This window comes from Hetaerina americana, unplaced genomic scaffold (genome assembly GCF_022747635.1).
Source record: "Hetaerina americana unplaced genomic scaffold, ioHetAmer1.1.p SCAF_16, whole genome shotgun sequence".
NCBI lineage: Eukaryota > Metazoa > Arthropoda > Insecta > Odonata > Calopterygidae > Hetaerina > Hetaerina americana.
This window is the reverse complement of record NW_027286719.1, coordinates 1,928,788-1,945,399: the sequence shown is the minus strand read 5'-3', so window position 1 is coordinate 1,945,399 and position 16,612 is coordinate 1,928,788. Positions and strand designations below refer to the sequence as shown.

Here is a 16,612-nt window from a genome sequence, read left to right as displayed (position 1 = left end):
TCTGAGTAGGAAATAATTATTTTTGAATTGTACACCTCGATAACATTTAACCAAATACCAAGTTCATAACAGTGATACTTAACCATGATACACACGACGACTTTTCGATTTGATAGTTACGTCATCACCACTCAACCTAACTTGTTCGCTCTCCTCCAATGGCAGAGTAGAAAATCATGCCTCCTTGCCAAACCTATCATACGATTGTCTACAAAACGATTTAAGTATGATCGTCTTCAAATAATTCTTGAGCAAGTACATGTTCATCCTAGCTGAATTAGGAAGTGTATATGCCAACAAAATGTTTTCTATAGAAAATAAAAAAGTTGCTAACATTTGAACCCCTTAAAATGCTAAATTCTGATAACATATTTATTCCAATGTCGTTCAAATAACTGAGTGGCAATACCGTGAAAATGTATAATAGGCAAGTTATTTGAGTAAAGAATTTATTTAAACATAAAAAGCATTATAATATATACTAAGGTTTTATTTAACAGCAGGCAGAAATAAGCCAGCAGTTTATTGGTAACATGATTTTTTCGTCATGAATGGAGGAATCGTGCGTTAAGTTCTAATATGATGTTGGATTCCCCCTTTCCTCTTTCATTTTATCATGAAAACTGTCCGATACTGACCATGGTAATCGGCACGGCGAAATGTAAGCACCTAATTACTCACAGTCTGTGCTGATTATTTATCTTGCTGACATTTTATGTTTACCGTCAGTCAACTGTAATATTCTTACTTGAAATGTCTGCCGCAGGCCGCCCCTATCACGTAATATATTAAATGTATTTAAATATATTTACTTTTAGATAAATCTTGGCATATTGGCACTTATAGATATACTTCATGTGATTTTGTTTAATTCTTTTGTTTAGGAATTATCTGAGCATTATAGAACACTTTTCCTGGGAGAAAGAAGGTAATTGTAATTCTATCCTAAACAACCCTTCGGCCATTAAAATAATATAATGATCGTATTATCCAGTTGAAAGCTGTTGGCCCCGACCCGCGCAGTTGGAGACATGGATGGGGGAAATTTGGCCAGACAGGGATAGAGGAGGGGTAGCAGCAAGGCCGCTCGGGCAGCCAGCCGCTTAACAGTGCAGCCAATGGCAGCGGATTTGTGAACAGCTGTGAAGACATCGCCAAGAGCACAATTGAGTATTGCTCTTAGCTATCAGATTTTTTAGTTTAATTATAAATACCCTGCAAGCCACCGCGAGGGTGTGTGGCAGGGGGTGAATACACACCAGAATAATGTTTACCCGAATATGACGCTACCGTAGCGGGAAAATGTGATTCTGATCTTTTATCATTTTTAGAAAAAATGACATCTTAAATCTAACTATTCTCACTTGATCTGCCTAATTTTTGTTGAAATCATCTCTCCTACCGTGGTACGATGGGGGTAAAAATACATTTTCCCAATCATCGCCAAAGACACGTCTTTCCAATTCATTCAATGGATTTAATATGTAATTTAACCTTCGCTCTGTGATTCCCAACCTTACTGCTCTAATATTTTGGATACGGTACTAAGTTTATCATAGTAACATTTTGCAAATTTAGCTCCTCTACGCTGCACGCGATCCGATTCAGAAATTAATCCAACTTCGTGAGGATCCCATATACTTGCAGCATTTTCTAAATAAGGCCTAACCAACGATAGATAACATTTCTCTTTGACCTTCTCTTCACATTTACCAAGAATTCTCCTAATAAATCTTAATTTTTTGTTAGCTTGTCCGCATATTCCCCGCATGTGTTTCACCCAGTAGAGATCCTAATTCCACATCTTTCACTTCCATGTTTCTCCATTCTTCCACTTTTCGTAAACTACCAATAAAATGTATGAGTGTATTAAATCTGCTATTAAAGAATAATTACATAATCTTAAGCTGATACTTATATCTTAAATAAATGAATCTATATGATATTTATGCCTAACTTACAAATATACCCAATTTGGAAATTGAACTAACCTTATAAAATAAACATGATTAAAACTAATATCATGCTAAGAATACATTAAGAGAAACTATCTAAAAACTTAAGCAGACCGTAAGTAGTTAAATCTAAAAAACTAGCCAACTAAAGCGTAAAAACTAAAGACGAAGGTTGAAAAAACATCGAGTTTGGCAGCGAGCGCACGTGGTCACAGTGAGGTTTCGAGAGAGAATGAAACTTTGTACTTTGAAACTTTTATACACATCTTGAAAGGGGTAGGATCCACGCCCAATACTCGTTTCTACGTATGGGTCACAAGTTTTCAACCAAGCTATACCTACGTTCATTAAATTATTACTGTTATGTTCCGCACGTTTTCTACAATGCCCGTGCCTGGCTAACCAAATTTATGTTTACGAATGTGACTAGGAGTACCATTATTTATCATTACCGGTAAACCGATTGTATGAAATGTTTATATAAATATGTAATATGTGGATAGTGATGGAAAGGGAGCGAAAACGGAACCCATCTGACACAATCTTTCCTAAATCCACATATTTGTCTTGTAAAAAACTTTCAGTTTATGATGGACAGTGGGTGTTTCAATTTGCATACGAACAAATCCGAGTTACATCTACATTTTATGAAATATTCTTTAGTATGTTAATGGGCATATAGAATGACCGGTGAATAGCTTAAATAGCAGTATTTTATGGGCCTATTTATTCTATTTAAAGTTTTGGGGTCATACCTTGTGTTTCACAAAAAGAAAAAGATTCTGGAATTTTGAACGAAATTTGTAAATCATGGTAGCTGCTCTGACCAATTAAAAAAAATTTCATCAATATAGCCCTGTATGAGAGTACAGCTGAAATCTGCGTTACTCCCATCTCATCAATTATAAGTAGCATATGTATCGTTTCTACGTTTTCTGGATGCTCGAATAGATTCCAATTTAATTCTTTAAAAAGAAGGTTCTAAATGTGAGCCTGTTTTAATTCCACTTAAGTATACATCGCAGGTTAATATCAAATATGTATATATTTAATATAATACAGCCCAAAGGGAAGTTACACATGCTGTCCAAACTTCATGAGACTGTTATATGAATTTCATGGCCATAAACAAGCATCAGAAATGTGAACAGACACTTTATAAAATTGTTGCCAAGATAGCATGGGTCCAATGGAATTATTTCACAAAAGTTTTCCACAGAAGATTTAATTCTGGAATGGTATGAAATCACAACCCAACTCACATAACAAATTTAAATTAACCACGTACACTGGGGTCAACACAGTAATTCCAAGGCTTTGGTCCGAGATTGACGCATAAGAGAAAATATTTTCTCATGAGTAGTCCCTGACACTGAGTTTCAACCCCAAAATCACTACTATCGAAGCTAATATCATGTTTAACACCTTGTAAATCTACGACCGGTAATTGATTTCATAATTGTACTTTTAATCTAAGTCACCAGTAAGACACAAGGATGAGCACCGCTTTTAACGAATGTGTGAAGCGGCCTCTACAGTTAAACAAAAGCTTATATCCACAAATTAACGTCCTGTTTTAAAACATTTGTTGAGAATATTGGATTACAAGCTTTTTGAACGAGAGCGTGGGTAAGTTAGTACTGCTTCGCAAATCTACAGTCACCTGTTTGTCATTTCATGCAGGGAGGTGAGAGAAAACGAGAGAGAGAGAGCTCCTAAAAAGCTGGCAACTCAGCGAGAAAATCCGGTGTAACGTCACTCCCAACTTTGAAAAACCATAGTATAACCGAATTACGGAATACGTCACTCTGATCATATGGACCAGTTCCACCAATTGGGATTCAGACACAAAGTAGACGTTTACCCGGAATGAGGGTACGTCAAAGTGAGGTGTCTCTCGGCGTTAGGGCCATTGTAAAACGCTAAATTAGTCGTAACCATGTCTTCCCCTGACTCTTTTTAGTATGTTTTATTTATGTTTAATAATTTTTCATCACACTTTGGTAGCTCTTTTGTGTGATTTAAAATCAAAATAACAATTCAACACCACAAGATGGCTTCTAATGTGAATCCAAACAGAATACAAAGTCAAGGGACTCCTACGAAATCTCCTCAGCATATGCAGCAGCAACAGAGCTCCGGGTTTGAACAATTGGATAAATCTTCTAGTAATACTTTGAAGGTAAATTCTCTCTTGAAATACATTCAAGTCATAACTAGATTAGGAGTTCATTGATGATACTTCATTTGAACGAACAAAATGAAATTTTAGAGTTATTTCTGGCTATTTGAGTTTTTTAAAATGTGCAGTTAATTTCTATTTGATTAAAGCGTCATTACAACTGTCTTTATCTTTCAAATATATCAAGTCGTCGATACATTACCCCTTTGTTGAATAACCAGAATAGAGGTGTTATTCTTGCATTATAGACATTTTATGCCCTTGTGTTACCTTCAATGTTACTTTTAGGATGCGCTAGTTATTTTTGACATTCTGTTATTGAATTAGCAAGTTTTTTGGCATCGCTGTGGAGTAAACAATGTCTGTGTCATAGTTCTATTAGCAGAAGCTCTAGTGTTTGATTGAATGAACAGTAATATAAGGAAGGGTATTTTTTTTAATTTGTTTACGGTGAAATGTGATTAATGCTCTAGAAAATCGATAATTTCGTCTGCGCTGGCTGATTGATGTTTTGCAGCTCATTGTTTACGTTTGTATTTTTTTACTGAATGCTACATTTATCGTTTTCTTCAGTTTTTGAGCACGGTTTAGTTTAGTACACGTACAGTATTTACAGCTGTGCTATCAGTTCTCCTCATGAATTTTTCCTAAAATTTGGGTTTTATAACTTGATATGTCCACATCCGACTAGGCTGAATGGGCGTATCCAATTCAAATGGTACAAATTATTTTGATTTTTCTGGCATCGGAGTGGCACTGTTGTCCTTTGGGGGAATGATCAGTGTTTGAATAGGCGTTTGCCGCCTTCTTATAGTTAACGAAGGATACAGCAAAATGTATGATCATTGAACTATCTGTGCGTATGTAGCTTCAATTCCATTACTTAGACGATTCGTTTTATCATTTGATGGGTGCAAATTAAATTATTAACATTTTTACAGGCGTGCGATTCGTCTCTAAATTTATGAATATGACCTTGCTAAGACATAATAAATAAATAAATAAATTATGAACCATGGTGGACAATATGGAAATTGTAACAGAAAAAAATAATAGTTAATCAACTATAGTTTATTAGGGTATATTTGATAAAATCATTAAAAAAATGTTATTTATGGTTTTCATTCAGTAGATTTAGCTGTTTGAAAGACTTGTTTAAATATGAGTTCAACGCTTCTGCAGTCTAATAGTGAATGTACTAGGAAAATTTTATATGCTTATGGAATGCTTCAGTAGCATAATATTGGAATTATTTTGTGAATCAGTATTTGAAATGCCTTAAACCTTGCATGCACGTCCAGCGACTAACAGTCACCACATTAAAACCCTTAAGTATTATGAATTCTGCATTGTAGCCTAAAGCTTACATAAAAAATTTAATATTTGGTCCTTAATTTTTGCATTTATAAGAGCTAGTAAGTAGCATCCCTCGATGAATGAATTGTGTACAAATTGGTTGCAGTCTTCATACTTGACCTTCTTGCCAAATTTGTTGCAATGTAGTTGTATCACTAACGACATTTCATTTACTGCTGCCAATTATCCCTGCTGTTCGTGTACATCAACTTATCTGCTATACCGATATATTTTGGCTCGTTTCAATGCAAGTATTTAATTTTTATTGACTGTATGAAAATCATGGCTACATTTGGCAGAAGTTAGCCAAAGTCACTCGCTACGAATGTGAACGAATAAATATATGATCTCTCCGAAAACATCCTTTCACATTCATTGACAAGTGCACTCAATTCATGTCTTGAAAGGTTATAAACAAATCTTATTTCAATATCCAGAAATTATCATATTGGGGTGAGGTCAAAAATAACATTTTTTCTCACCCTGCTTGTTTGGATTTTAGACTTTGATTCAATTGTTTAAAAATTCATTCAGTCATACCATTCGCCCTGTGAGGAATTGAGAAATGTTAAAGTGAGATATATTTGTTCTTAATCTGCCCATTTTTATGTTAAAGTCTTAAATGGAAGTACTCCAAGAAATTATGAACCAACTTTAGTACAAAGGTGTTTTTTCATCCAGACAAAAAGGCTCTTTGGCCCCACAGCAGTAAATGTAGGGCTCGAAGAGTGTTTAGAGCCAGGGCCACCAGTTGCTGTGAAGGTCTTCAGAGGTTGAAGGTGCAAATTTTGTGATTACTATTGACCATACATAATCTCAAATCAAGCAGCTACCGTCAATATATGTCAGGTGACCACTGTCAACAGTTTTGGGAAAAATTTTGCCGTTAACTTGAGGTGACAATATATTTATGTCAAAAGAATTTTGGAGGAAAGTCTATTTTAGGCCAATTTACAGTATTTAAAAAATACTAACACATTACCATTTATAAAATTTCGTGAAAAGCAAAATTAGAAATTTTTATTTATTAGAAATAATTAGGTGAAGAGACTTAAATTATTTGTCTTAAAACTGTTAAAATACAATTTCTTTTCAAGGTTGAATTTTTTGAAATATTTTAAGAGAGGTTGAATCAGTGCAGCAACTTTTCTATTCTGAACCCATTTGGTAAATTCTGCTCAATGATTTCATCTCCATCCTTTAATGAATGCAGCCCTGGAAATTAGCCATCAGCAGTCTGTGAGATAAAAAGAAGCAATGTTTTTAAAGAGAAATTCCTCAGAACACATATTTTAATCATGAAAATTTGGCAAAATAATCTCCTCAGAGTACCCAAGAGCCTGGTGATACCAGAATAATATTTTTGCCTGAAACTGTGTATTACCTTCCAAAAATCCATTATTTAAATTTTTTGTTGAACCATGTAGCCCTCAAATTTAAAAGGAAATATGTTTTATGACTGTTATAAAATAAAACCATAAGCATAATAATTATTATTCTAGCAAAATAAAACCCTAGTGAAAATTAGGAATGATTAAGTCATCATTACATAGTGACATACAATTTAATTCTTGGAAAGTCATGGATGATGGAGCATTTATCTCATTTTCAAACCCTCTTTAATGTTCAGTCTGCCGCTTACTATGTGCTGTTCATTTTAAATTTTTTTTTTAATTCTTGAGTTTTTAAGTTTTCTGATGGATATTGGGAATTCCCAGTTCTGATTAAGTGTGGCATGCAGCATAAAGAACTTCTGCATTGATTACTTATGCAAGAATTGTTTCACTTTTACAACACAAACCGTCAGAAAATGAGTTGCAGTGCATCAATCATTAAAAACAATATCAGTGGAACAACTGTGTGTAGTCATTTGAAAGTAATTCAGTGTCGGAAATATATTTTGTATTGACAATTTCATTCATAGTCATACTGAGGATTATTATTGATGTACATGAAAATGTTAACTTTCAATTATTCTTTGGAATAAAGCTCAATATTGTGAGCTACTTGTGACACTCCAGCCATTTTTTGTAGACCAGGAAGTTCCTAAACAACAGCATTAATTCCATAGCATTCCCCTCGACCAGGTCAGGCACACTGAGAAGTAATGCCTATCACCTTACTAGGAGCTAAAGCCATAGTATTTCAAAAGATATCCATGAACTTTTTAAGCACTGAAATATTTTCATTTTATGTTTTAAGGCTTTTGTTTGATTAATCCTCAAATATTGAAGCTTTACATTGGATCATTCCCTGGAGTGAGAGTGCCATTGCTGTTTATATTAGTTATCACTCTAGAGGCTTCGCCTATTTCCTCATTGCACATTATTTTATTATCTGTGCAATTATGGCACTAAAAAATAAATCATAGACAGTGATCTAGAAAAAAATAGCAAATGGTTGTTAATAAGGGAAGTTGGATAGAATGCTTATATGACAAAATGCACAGAAAATGGCTGCAAAACTAAAAAAACTGTTAGTTTAATTGGAAAGTTTGTAGTTGAACTGCTTCAGTTTGTTAAATTATATTGGTTATTACCTTGGTTACTATTAATAGTTTTACTCAAGAGCATGAGAGACAATTTGTACTTCCTTCCACTTGTATTTCCTCTTGTGGTTGATGGTTATCCTAGAAGCCATCGCTGTTAATCATTTTTGTGTAATCTATGTAACAATTACATTTGCACAGAACCATAAAATATATAAAAATGCCTTCACATCATGAATTTTTAGTATTTCATGCATGACATATGTAGACTGTCAGAGTACAGTTGATAAACTGACCTCTGTAAAACCATTGCTGTTTTAATATTCTGATTGTAGGAACTGCGAGTTTGCTATGGAAAAGTGTTGCAAAAATTAAACGGGTAACATCCGTGTACTTTACTTTATATGTAATAAAATTTTAACTAACTTCTCTAACATTTTCCCTCAAAATAGTCTTCTTAATTATTTGCATGAATTAATTTTTCTACTAGTTACTTGAGGGTGAAGTTAAAAAAATTTCATAAATTATGGAAACCTAATCTTTGCATATATTTCTTGTGACTTGGGTTTTTCTACAGTTATATGTGTCTGTTAATGACATAATAGGTCAATTATAAATATGTCTCATGTTAAAAGAAAGGTTTCACAGAATCCCAGTAACATAAACACAACTCGAGCATTGGTTTGCAATAAACTGTACAATGAATTGTTAATCTGGTGATTTTTGATGATTTTGAATGAATCAGTGTAATGAAATAACGTTTGTATTGTATAATATGGTGATGAACTTTAATATGACGTGCGAGTTAAGATATATTAAATTTTTCCACCACGCTAACATGATCTTTTATAATTTATTGAGTAGAGCCTGTTTAGGTTATTATATTTAATATATGGTTCTAAAAATTGTGACAGTTGTTTTGATAGACATTGTAATGAATTTATTAATATGTCGCTAACGTTAAAGGAATTTTAATAATTTTTGTGCCAAGCCTGCCTAATAAAATGAGTGAGTTAAGTGGAGTCATTTAGGCTAAAGCGTGCCTGCCAAAGAATTGGTACACTGTTACAGCGGTTTGAATGTTGTCTTGTGCATAACTTCCATTTTTGGACAGAGAATCCTCATATGTGCACTGGGTGAATGTTTAAAAATGAAATCAATTTGATTGCAATGCTCTGTTCATCCTTGGGTTTTCCCCACAAATGGGAGAGCCTATACCAGTCATATACTTCCATCCCAACCTCTGTACTAATTCATTTTACATCAAAACTAACTATATTGTGAGGGTTCCAGTGGGAGGGAAATGTCCCTCATTGCTAAAAATCAATTGATTTTGGTAGTTTTATCTGAGTTAACCTTCAAATGTTATTTTTTCCAGAGGAATCCTAAAATGGAGTTGAATAAAGCTGATCTTTTGAAGCTGATGAGCTACTTGGAGGGTGAGCTTCAAGCCAGAGAGATCGTTATTGCTACTTTGAAGGTAGGTAGACCCAAGGCTTAACTATAATGATTTTTTAGTACCTGAAATGAGGTTAAACATCTTCCATGATAGAGTTAATCACGATGTGTTAAGTAATTAAATGGCTATTTGAGAAGCACATATTTCTGCAGTGACATTCTTTTGGGTTTTAATAGAGAATTTGTACCTCTCTTCCCTAAATTGTTATGCCTAATCTTTTTTCTTTTATTAATTTAATCTTGGCTACTTCACGATAGGTGTCTCTTTTGATTCTGGGGTACCTTTTTGAAAATACAAATAACATAATTTATTTAAAAACACATTCAATGTCACACTATTTTAAGTGCAAGAGCATAGTTGTCATTATTTTTTCAAATTTCCCTGCTTTTACCAAAGCACTTATAGTTCACATGTAAACTAGTTCAAAATGACTTGCATGCCTTACGTACGGTTGCAACTAGTATTATTAGTACAATGTCTGCTTTGATCTTCTTTCGTTTTAAGCCTATACAATAGAAGTGCATAATCCCTGTTTAAGCCTATAAAATAGAAGTACATATTATTTCTGTTATTCTAAATAAACAAAAGTTTGTCGCTTCAATGGACTATGAAAATGAAACCAGTTGATGGATATAGCTGAAACTTCAACAGAGCAGTCTGATGAGAGATGAGGCTTACTGAAAGTATATTTTTCCTAATGCTATGAGTGCCTTGAAAGTTCTAATGAGTTATTGAATGACCCGCGTAGCGTCATAATATTCAGTAGTCAAGAGTAAAATTTTCATGGAAAATGCTTTTCAATGCTTTCTTTCTGTTCAGGGGTTAGAGGTAAGAAGGGAGTATCTAATTTCAATAAAGCTGTTTCATTTTATCTGTAAACTCTCGCATAGCCATGCTAATGGTTGCACAATGAAGCATAAATAATCGAAGAACATGGATAACCGAAATATGTGGAAAATATGATGATGATATGAAGGGATTTATATAAAAACTTCCATTTTTCATATTGCATAATTAATTCAAGTTTATTTAAATATGGATAGTATATTTTTACCATTTTTCAGCTGTTTTATAAGGGTGGAACTATAGATTTACAAGAACTATAATTAAGTAAAAAACAAAACATATTTTCCTCAAAAAGGTCCATATTCTTCATGTAATACCAATTAAAATAATGCAGTGGAGATAGTTGTAGATGCTTTGTTGTATAATATATAAAGCTACATGTATTTGCTCACCGCAAAAGGAAACATGAAATTCTCAGAGCTAATGAATGTGAGGGAAAGGATACGACAATGGGAAAGTATGGATAGTACGTTTATATTTAAATTATAGCATTATATTTATATTAACAAACTTTGATTTTGCGAAATAAAAAATTTTGAAGATAGCCAAGATATTTCAAGGTTGTATCTTCTTAAAAGTATATGGAAGTTTCAAAGCATTTAATTCTGTTTATGAATGTCATATCGAAAGAGAGTAGTGCAGATTATCCACACACTGATAATGGAGAGTTTGCCGTGTTATTATTCTGTTACATATTTTTGCGAAAGCTGAAATTCTCCCTTAACTCCCATGTATACCTATTGTAGTCAACCATGCCATGAGATTACTGTATTTTCTCTCCCCTTTTATTGAATGTTACAATTTGGGAATCATAGGATCTGGATATCTTGGTAACTTAGTCACTTAATGTCCGTTGATAGCTTTTACAGGGCTGTAGGTAATCACTCTCACTCCTTCTTTCATCCATTTCTTTTCCTTTACTCGCTCAGGGACAAAGAACACCTGCACAATCTGTATACTCGTTAGTTTTTAAAAGCTTCAGTAAAAATTGTTTACTTCTTTACTGCTACTTAACTGCATTTGTCATCTAAAATTGCAAAACTCACAAGTCTAATGGATGGATATCAAATGCCTAGTGAGAGTGCTGAGCTCATAAAAATAACTGGCAACGGAAACATTTCATCCAAAAAATCTTAAGAAATTACTTTCTGAGGTGTGACTGACTTCCTTCTGATTATGAGTGTGGAAGACATGCTTGACTGGGCACCTTGGAAGAATGCATGATTTCTGTCCAGGTAAGCTTATTAAGACCATATTCATTGGTGCTCAGTGCTGATGTTCAAAAGAGCTCCCTTAATGGTCTCCCGGCCCTGCCGTCAACAATGGGCCGTGGAAAAGAGTGCCAGGCAACATAAATAATGTGCTAAGTTAAACAGAAGGTTATGCAAGTCTCACATTTCATCCATGCTTTTAATCCATCCATGATCATCCTCTTAGGCCAAAATGAAGTTTTTCTCTATGAGGGCCATGAAAAAAGCAGGCATGGATGAGGAGATATGCTTGGGCTGGGCTTAAAGGGTGAAATCATTGTAATTTCATCCAAGCACCGAAGACACTGGCCCAAAGCCTTCAGAGTTGGAATGAAATCCCTCTCATTTTCCGGAAGGGTTGCATTCATTTAGAGTGGATTACAGAAACAGCATTAGGTTTGGGATAAGAATCATATAGTTAAAAATGGTTGTGCAGTTCTTTAGAAATAGGAGTTGTAAGATGAGCAAGCACCATAGGTTGGTGACTAGTTGTCATAGTAGCATTAAATCTACGAGGGTCATCCGGAAAGTAGTACCCGTTCGTGCCGCATGAAGTGCTGACGACGCGAGTAGCCGCTGGACGAGGTCAGATAGCTTCAGTGGCTTGTCTGCCTTCTCTGAGCCAAGTTGCGTGACGCTAGCATTGCCTGTGTTGTTTCTGTGATTGTTTACAATGTTTAAAAAAATTGAGAACGCCGCCAGTTGTGAAGTGAGGGCAGTGATTAAATTCCTCAATGCAAGAAACGTTCGCCCATGTGATATTCATCGCCAATTAAAGGAGGTGTATGGAGACAATGTAATGGACGAGTCGTCTGTTCGGCGGTGGTGTCGCAACTTCAACATGGGGAGGGGGAACACACACGACGATGAGCGTTCGGGGAGACCGTCTGTCATTACAGACCAACTGGTGAGCTCAGTTGACGAATTCGTGAGGAACGATCGGCGCGTCACAATTGATGACATCTGTGAGCATTTTCCCAATGTTTCTCGAACAATTGTTCATGAAATTGTTAAACACCATCTGCATTATGCAAAAATTTGTGCAAGATGGGTCCCTCGCGTATCTCAATGAGCTGGCGGCGAAGGACTATGCAGCAGGAATACAGAAACTTGTCACACGTTATGACAAATGCCTTAATTTGCTTGGAGATTATGTTGAGAAGTAGTTTAAAGTATCCTCTTTCAAATAAAATTTTTTATGTTTGTTAATATTTACTTTTGTGTCTTTATTTCACGAACGGGTACTACTTTCCGGATGACCCTCGTAGTAGAACCATTCTCTGATTTAGGAAGAGTTTTAGGAGTAAGTGGTGTGAGTATTAAGGAGAGTAAAGGAAAGTGTGTCCAAGGGTTAGGTGAAATGTTCTAGGCCGGGCAGTGAAAGACTTAATTATTTTTGGGTCTCAAATGCACTATTTTTTGATACAGTCCCCTTTTATGTTGTTAGAGTTTGCTATTGTTTATGCAGTGAGTAGAAACCATCACGGAAGTGCGTATTTCTGGAAGGTCTGCTTGATCCTTGTATAATATAGCTGCCATAAACTCTTCATTGGACTCTAATGTTTACCAGCCACTAATTTTGGTGTCGATTCTTTTAAATGGAAGTGTTTAATCACTTCAGGAAACATTTTTTTTTCATTTTTATAAGTAAACAAAAGTTTTTACTTCAGTTGCTCATGAAAATGAAATCACGTGATAGACATGGCTACAGAGATGAGGCATACTAAAAGAAAACCTTATCTGATATTGCATGAACTGTCTTTCAATTTTCTAAGGAATTGTGGAATGACCTACATCGTTGTTCGTTCAATTAGATTAACCACAACAAATTTTTGTACATATTATTAAAATCAAGCCCTGTGTTGTATGGAAGTCCGGCAGTCCTAAAAATGTGCAATAAATTGTTAGTTATAGCATCCAGGTATATATCCTTAGTTTTACACCAAAATGGCCAAAGTAGTAGGCATATAAAAAGAAAATTCACATGAAGTCAAAGAAACTTTCACAAGGTAGGCATTAATGAAATGGGCATTCAGTAGGGATGCTAAGGAAGAGCTCATGAAAACTTTAATGTGGAGCATGATTTTGTAAGGTTATAGTCATTGAAGCAATATGGCCATAATATGGAGGATTTTTTAGTCGTAGAGTGTGGAGGAAAAAGAAATATTAATTATTAGAATTATTAGAACTTTCCCACTTTCCTCTCCCACCATACATAGCACTTCCTCGTTCGTTTTCGTATCCATCAATTTTACCTTCTCCATCCCCATGTTTCAAAAGCCTCCATTCTACGTCTATCCTCCTGCTTCAACAACAATCTTTCCATGCTCAATACCAAAGTTTCAACAAGCGTTTTCTTTAAATCCTTTATCAACCTGGTCAATGTTCATCCAACAATTCCCTCCTCATTGGAATAAATTCTGAAGACAATCTTGGTGCATGTTTCTCTTCTGTGGGAAGATAAATCCCAAGGGTTGATGACAGAAATATTTTACCTTGAATGTCATGATAATCCTCTGCATTCACCACCTGGTGGTGCATTGCCCTGCGAGAGTTTTGTCTGCAAATAGGTTGAGGATCAGTTGTTTGTTCGGTACTATGTAAACCACATTGGTTGTATTTATTTAGAAATCCTCTTTGGATCAATTGCCTTTCTTACCGCCTGTCTCTGATAACAAAATCAATTGAAACTGGGCTGATTCTATGGAGTCCAGAATCTTTATCCGAATCTGTTTATGAACAAAAATGGTGCCTTTGACTGACCGAAGTGAAGTCTTACAGAAAGCAAATAGAACAGAACAGAATAGACAGAAAGCGAATTTTGTTTTTCTTTCTCCAAATTGTCTCTTCAACGTCATGTAAGCAGTTTTGCTGTTACCCTTCTTTCTGTTGTCATTAATTTCCTTGCATCAGGTTGCTATTCACTTCTTCTTGGCCTTCTTGCACACTTTTATGTGTGGGTACTGCAGATTTTTACGAAAGGTTTCCTCTGTTACATTTCTTCGATTCTTGTATTTTGTTGTTGCCTCCATGAGGTCTTTTATTTGAGCTGATATCCATATCGCTTAGATTTTGTGACCTTACTCGTGAGTTTTTCATCTGCCGCTGTGGTTATGATATTCTGTATTTCTGGCCATCTTCCTTTCATGCAAGTCTCATTTATTTCGGTTATTTTTTTGTCGAATCTTGCAGTGAACATTAAACTAGCTTGGCTTTTTCTCCAAAATCTTTGTGCCCTATCTTAGTATTTCAGTCACTTACATTGTCATCTTATATTGTAGCCAGCTGTCCATGAACACCAGGTTGTGGTGTCTCTTTATAATTGTGCTGGGTTATTATGCATGATATCGAATTTGGAATCTTGTGCTGTCCTGTGGAATCTTTCTTGTGTATCTTCTTCTACAATGTTGCTCTAAGAGGGTGTTTGCCTCTTATATGTTTCTCTTGTTACAGAATTGAATCAGTCTTTCTCCGGTGGCATTTCATTTTCCCAATTTGAGCCATCCCCTGCGGCTTGCTTCCTTCTTGCACCTCTCAGATGACAGCGTTCCGGTCTCTCGCCACTATTAGGCTCCCCTTCCCTTTTACTACTCCTTCAGCCTCTTCCAGGTGTTCCTATAATTTTCTATTTCCTCTTTTGAATGGCTAGATGTAGGCATATGTACCTGCAATATCACTGTGTCCATAAGCAATTACTGTGACTTTATCATCAGAATTCTCTTGTTCTATTGTCAGCACAATTTGCTTCTTAATAAACATCTTCTGATAAGTTGATAATTTCTTTGAAGATTGTTGAACTCTTTTGTTTGCTGTTGAAACTGTCAATAGGTCAATACCTATCCAATCACTGCAGCTAGCAGAACTAAATTGGAAACTAAACTGACACCAGCACTGAAACAAAGTGGAATTAAACTATAATTAGTTTTGAGATGAAAAAATATGGCTACAATCGCAATGAAAATTCCATTAGAGTACCTATATTACATTATTTAAACATGCACACTGTACCATGTATTATTTGTCAAGATTACTGTGGCCCACAATTTTAATGCCAATGGTATGCCATGACAACACACGAATAAAGAATCAAAGACTTAGCGTTTCCATTGGAAAGAATTTATTGTGTCAACTAGTTTCACTACACTTGAGCATCATCTGGACCGGGTACATAAAGTGTACACTCGTATATATATTGTTTAATGGGTGGGGTCGGTCAGGGGATGGTGGGGATGGGAAGAGAGGCAGAAACCGGAATGGGTGTGATGTGAGCGGAGAGAGGGTGACCGGGATGGGGGCGGGGAAAGGGTTGGTGTGTGGTCGTTAGTCACTGAATTCAGGGAAGGGGGTATAGGTCCTTAGTAGGTCCTTCAGTAGGTCCTTCAGTGGTTCTTAGGTAGTAATTGTGGAATATCCAGGAGGGAGGAATGGAAAGGGAAAAGTCTGTGGTGATGTTTTCTATTCTTCGTACACTGGCCAGAATAGCTAATTGCTCTTGGATGTCCATCTGTGTCCCCTTCCTCTCCTCGCACATCATTTGCAGCATGAAGTCTGCATGATTACCCTCACTGAGGAGATGGGCTTCTAAATGTGACACCCCCGTTCCTTTGTTGAAATCCCAGAGATGTTCCTCCGCTCATACCCGAAGACTTGTTCACATCTGTCCAATAAATGATGCCTCGCGATCCCCACATTGTGCACGGTAAACTCCACTCCGTTGAAATGTCTCCGCGGGATCTTTGACTGTTGGTAGTTGACTTTAAAGATTTTTTTTGTTTTAAAAGGCTGTTTTTATATTAAGGTCTCTGAAGAGTTTTTTTTAAGAGTTAGGAGGCATCATTTCTTGGACAGATGGGAATAGGTCTATTGGTACGAGCAGAGGAACATATTGGGATTTCAACTAAGGAAAGTGAGTGTCACAATTTTCAGCCCATCTCCTCAGCAAGGGTCATCATGCGGACTTGAGCCAAAGAAAAGGAAGCATCGCCAATGACTATCTTTTTCCTTTCCATTCCCCCCTTTTGGGCATTCCACAATTACTACCCATACACCAACCCATTCCCCATCCCGGTCACCCAC

The 16,612-nt window shown here is 35.7% G+C and overlaps 1 protein-coding gene across 3 annotated transcripts in view; it reads left to right on the top strand.

Moving 5' to 3' along the window:
• Positions 1 to 3,826: 3,826 nt before the first annotated feature.
• Positions 3,827 to 16,612, top strand: part of LOC139686978 (CTTNBP2 N-terminal-like protein) — a 73,861-nt gene continuing 61,075 nt past the window's right edge. For all 3 annotated transcript variants that reach the window (XR_011700580.1, XM_071584025.1, XM_071584024.1), the window contains exons 1-2: positions 3,827 to 4,137; positions 9,360 to 9,461. Coding sequence is in view for 2 of the 3 variants with exons in the window: in XM_071584025.1 (XP_071440126.1) it covers positions 4,009 to 4,137; positions 9,360 to 9,461 (231 nt within the window). In the remaining variant the exon portion in view is untranslated. The remainder of the gene's footprint in view (positions 4,138 to 9,359; positions 9,462 to 16,612) is intronic.